This window comes from Dipodomys ordii, unplaced genomic scaffold (assembly GCF_000151885.1).
Source record: "Dipodomys ordii isolate 6190 unplaced genomic scaffold, Dord_2.0 Scaffold56, whole genome shotgun sequence".
In the NCBI taxonomy this organism is placed as follows: domain Eukaryota; kingdom Metazoa; phylum Chordata; class Mammalia; order Rodentia; family Heteromyidae; genus Dipodomys; species Dipodomys ordii.
The window spans coordinates 7,354,216-7,357,856 of NW_012267272.1; the positions used below are offsets into that span (position 1 = coordinate 7,354,216).

At 51.4% G+C, this 3,641-nt stretch overlaps 1 protein-coding gene across 1 annotated transcript in view; it reads left to right on the plus strand.

Moving 5' to 3' along the window:
* The window catches only part of Adck2 (aarF domain containing kinase 2), a 31,624-nt gene that overhangs the window by 20,504 nt on the left and 7,479 nt on the right, over positions 1-3,641 (plus strand). The window contains exons 2-4 of the mRNA XM_013021561.1: positions 1-632; positions 2,005-2,151; positions 3,256-3,423. Coding sequence (XP_012877015.1) covers positions 1-632; positions 2,005-2,151; positions 3,256-3,423 — 947 coding nt within the window. The remainder of the gene's footprint in view (positions 633-2,004; positions 2,152-3,255; positions 3,424-3,641) is intronic.

A 3,641-nucleotide genomic window follows, 5' to 3' on the forward strand; every position in this document is an offset into this window, starting at 1 on the left:
TGCTGCCGCTGCGCCTGTGCGTGCGCGCCGGCCTCCTGCTGGCCAAGTTCCTCCCGCTGCTGCTGCTCTACCCGCTCACCTACCTGGCTCCCGGCCTGGCCGCGCTCTGGCTCCAGCTGCTCCTGAAAGCCACCGAGACCTCGGGCCCCACGTACATCAAGCTGGGCCAGTGGGCCAGCACCCGGCGCGACCTCTTCTCCGAGGACTTCTGCGCCCGGTTCTCCAAGCTGCACGTGCAGGTGGCGCCCCACCCCTGGGCGCACACCGAGCGCTCGCTGCTCGAGGCCTTTGGGAAGGACTGGGGCCACGTCCTCTGTTTCGAGACCCAGAAACCTGTGGGCTCCGGCTGTGTGGCCCAGGTGTACAAGGCGTTCGCCAGCCCGGCCCTGCTGGGAAAGGCCGGCGGCCGGCGACCCCGCGATGCCGCCGCGGCTCCCGGGCTGCTCACCAGGTGCCGGGAGGCCTTTGGGCAGCTTGGGCATGAGTGGAAGGCTCCGGGAAATCTTGCGGACCAGTCGCTTCTCGAAAAGCTGCTGCTTCCTGACGCTGACGGGGTTGGATCCGAGGTAGCAGGGTCACAGGTGCGCGGCGGCCCGCCCCGGCCCGGCCAGCTCATCCCCGTGGCCGTGAAAGTAAGTGTGCTACTGGCGTCAGCTGGGGGTGCAGGACACCCCCACATCGCCTGACAGCCCACTCCCATGATTCCTTTTCTGACACGCTTGGAACTAGAAATGTGTTCAATATCAAGTGTTTTTAGATTTTGGAATAGTTGCATATACACAGTGAGGTATATTGGGCCCAAGACCTAATACTGATCATGAAATTAATTTCTGCTTCACATCCTGCACATCCTGTGTGTGTGTGTGTTGTTCATGGGGCTTGAACTCGGCCAAAGTGCTGTTCCTGAGCTCTTTTGCTCAAGGCTAGTGCTCTACCATTTTGAGCCATGGCTCCACTTCTAGTTTTCTGGTGGTTATTTGGAGTTAAGAGTCTTACCCACTTACCTCTCCTGGCTGGCATTGAACCACAATCTTCAACTCTCAGCCTCCCAAGTTGTTAGGATTACAGGTGTGAGCCACCGATGTCTCACTCATATGCTTCTTTAATAGAGTCTAAAGGTAATTTTTGCAACCATTTTAGTGAACTTTCAGTTTGACTTCACATCGTTGAATAGTATCTCGTTTGTAGTGTGAAGTCAGTCCTGAAACACTTTCAAAACTGCCTGGTGCTAGACGCCTGTAATCCTAGCTATTCAGGAGGTTGAGATCTGAGGATCGTGGTTCAAAGCCAGCCTGTGCATGAAAGTCCGTGAGACTGTTATCTCCAATTAACCACCAGAAAACAGGAAGTGGTGCTGTGGCTCAAGTGGTAGAGTGCTCCTCTTGCGCTGACGAGCTGAGGGACAGCACCCAGGCCCAGAGTTCAAACCCCACAACTGACAAAAAAGAAACACAAAAAAACAAACAGCTCTCAGAACTTAGAACCTGTCGGTTTCAGAGTTTCTGTTAGTGTAGTATTTGAGTGCCTGTTGCCTGCAGGCAGATTTCCTTTTTTTGCGGGGGTGGGAAGATGCCATAGGCTGCTGGGAGCTTGAATTTAGGGCATCCAGCTGTCACCTGGTTTTGTTTCATTCATGGCTTTATTTTTTTTATCCCCCCTGGTGAATTGGGAATAGAATTTCTCCAATTAAAGAGACTCTCTTGGATTTGTCTGCCTGGGCTGGCTTTGACCCTGGATCCTCAGATCACAGCCTCCTGTGCAGCTACGATTGTAGCTCTGAGCCTCTGATGCCCAGCTGTTTTATTTCCCATCTTTAGGAGAGGCCGTGTGAGTGGCCTGCTGCAGGGTTTGGAGGACCACCACCAGGAACTTCCTGGGTACCGGGTGCTTCCCTTTGTTCTCAGAAGTTTACGTGGCTCCTTTGAAGGCCCCACACAGCACTGGCTAGGGCCATTGTGTCGTCCAGATTTCCTCCTTGTGTCTCATGATTCCTCTTTGTGGCAGGTGCTGCACCCTGGCCTGCTCTCTCAGGTGCAGATGGACTTGCTGCTGATGAAGATTGGCAGCCGAGTCCTTGGGCTTTTGCCAGGCATCAAATGGCTTAGCTTGCCTGAAGTTGTGGACGAGTTTGAGAAGCTCATGGTCCAACAGGTGACGTCTTCCTTCAGCTACAAATAGCACCTAATGTCATTCTTGCTATTGACAGTGCTAGTAACTGAGGAATGGAGAGTAGGACGCATTAGTTAGGATGGGTAATGCTAGCTGGTAAAACAAATAATGTCTAAGTCTCAGCAGGCTGTTCCTTACTGACATTGAGGATATCTTGAGAGAGGAAAGGCTGTGCTCCACACTGATTTAGGGACCCAGTTTTCTTCCAGGTGTGGAACTGCCATCTTCAACAGTATGGCAGTGTGGAGAGACCATGAAGGATCATGTAAGAAATCTTTTTTGTGTTTTGGTACCAGTGCTGGGGCTTGAACTCAGGACGTGGGTGCTGACCTTTAGATTTTTTTTGATCAAGGATGGCTTGAGCACAAAAGGATGGCTTAACCAGCTTTCTTTTTTTTTTTTTTTTCAGTCAGTCACGGGGCCTGAAGTCTGGGTCTGGGTGCTGTCTCTCAGCTCTTCAGCTCAAGGCTAGCGCTCTACCACTTGATCCACAGAGCCACTTACGGCTTTTTTCTGCTATGTGGTGCTGAGGAATCGAACCCAGGGCCTCATGCATGCAAGGCAAACACTCTACCACTGAGCCACCTTCCCAGCCCTTAACCAGCTCTTTGCTGGTTAATTTGGAGCTAAGAATCTCATGGACTTTCCTGCTGGCTTCAAATCTTGATCCTCAGATCTCAGCCTCCCAAATAGCTAGGATTACAGGCATGTGACATTGGTGCCTGGCTCAAGTAGAGACTTGAAGTGGGGTCATCTCCTCTTCCCAGTCTTCTAACCAGGGTTTTCATACTATGGTTTTCATACTGTGGGCTGAGTGGACTGTGAGGGCATTTAGGAACACCTTCTTCCTTTGTGCCTGGGAGAAAATGAATGGGATGGGGCATCAGTTTTCATTCTGACACGTCACCCACTGACCACCAGGGGAAGGAGCAATTAATTTTGTTTTGCTTTGTTTCCATAGTGATTGATAAGGGACTCTTCCCTGTTTGGGATGTTTGGGCATTGGTGTATGTAGCCAGACCTGTGTGTAAACATACCTTGGGGGTGATCAGGCTCCTGTGGGCATGTGTACTACCTCCTTGCCAGAGAGTGCAGCAGTGGGCAGGTTTGCAGAAGCTGGGTGCCAGCTCCTCTCTCTATCCGCTGATTGAAGGAGTTAAGTCTCCAGGATTTGTGTTTGTGTTTCGAAAGTGCTTTAGTCTGTGCAGGCTGCTTGTAACAAAATATTATAGACCAGGGAGCTTAGAAGCTACAGTAATTTATCGTTTACAGCCCTGGAGACTTAAGTCCAAGAGCAAGGCGCTGGCAGATTTAGGGACTTAAGTCTCCAGGGCTGTAAAGGATAAATTACGGTAGCTTCTAAGCTCCAGAACCTTCACACTGCCTGCGCCTGCTGGAAACAACAAGGGTCTCTCAGGCTTTTTTTTTTTTTTTTTGGGTCTGCTCGTGGGGCCTGAACTCTGGGCCTGGGC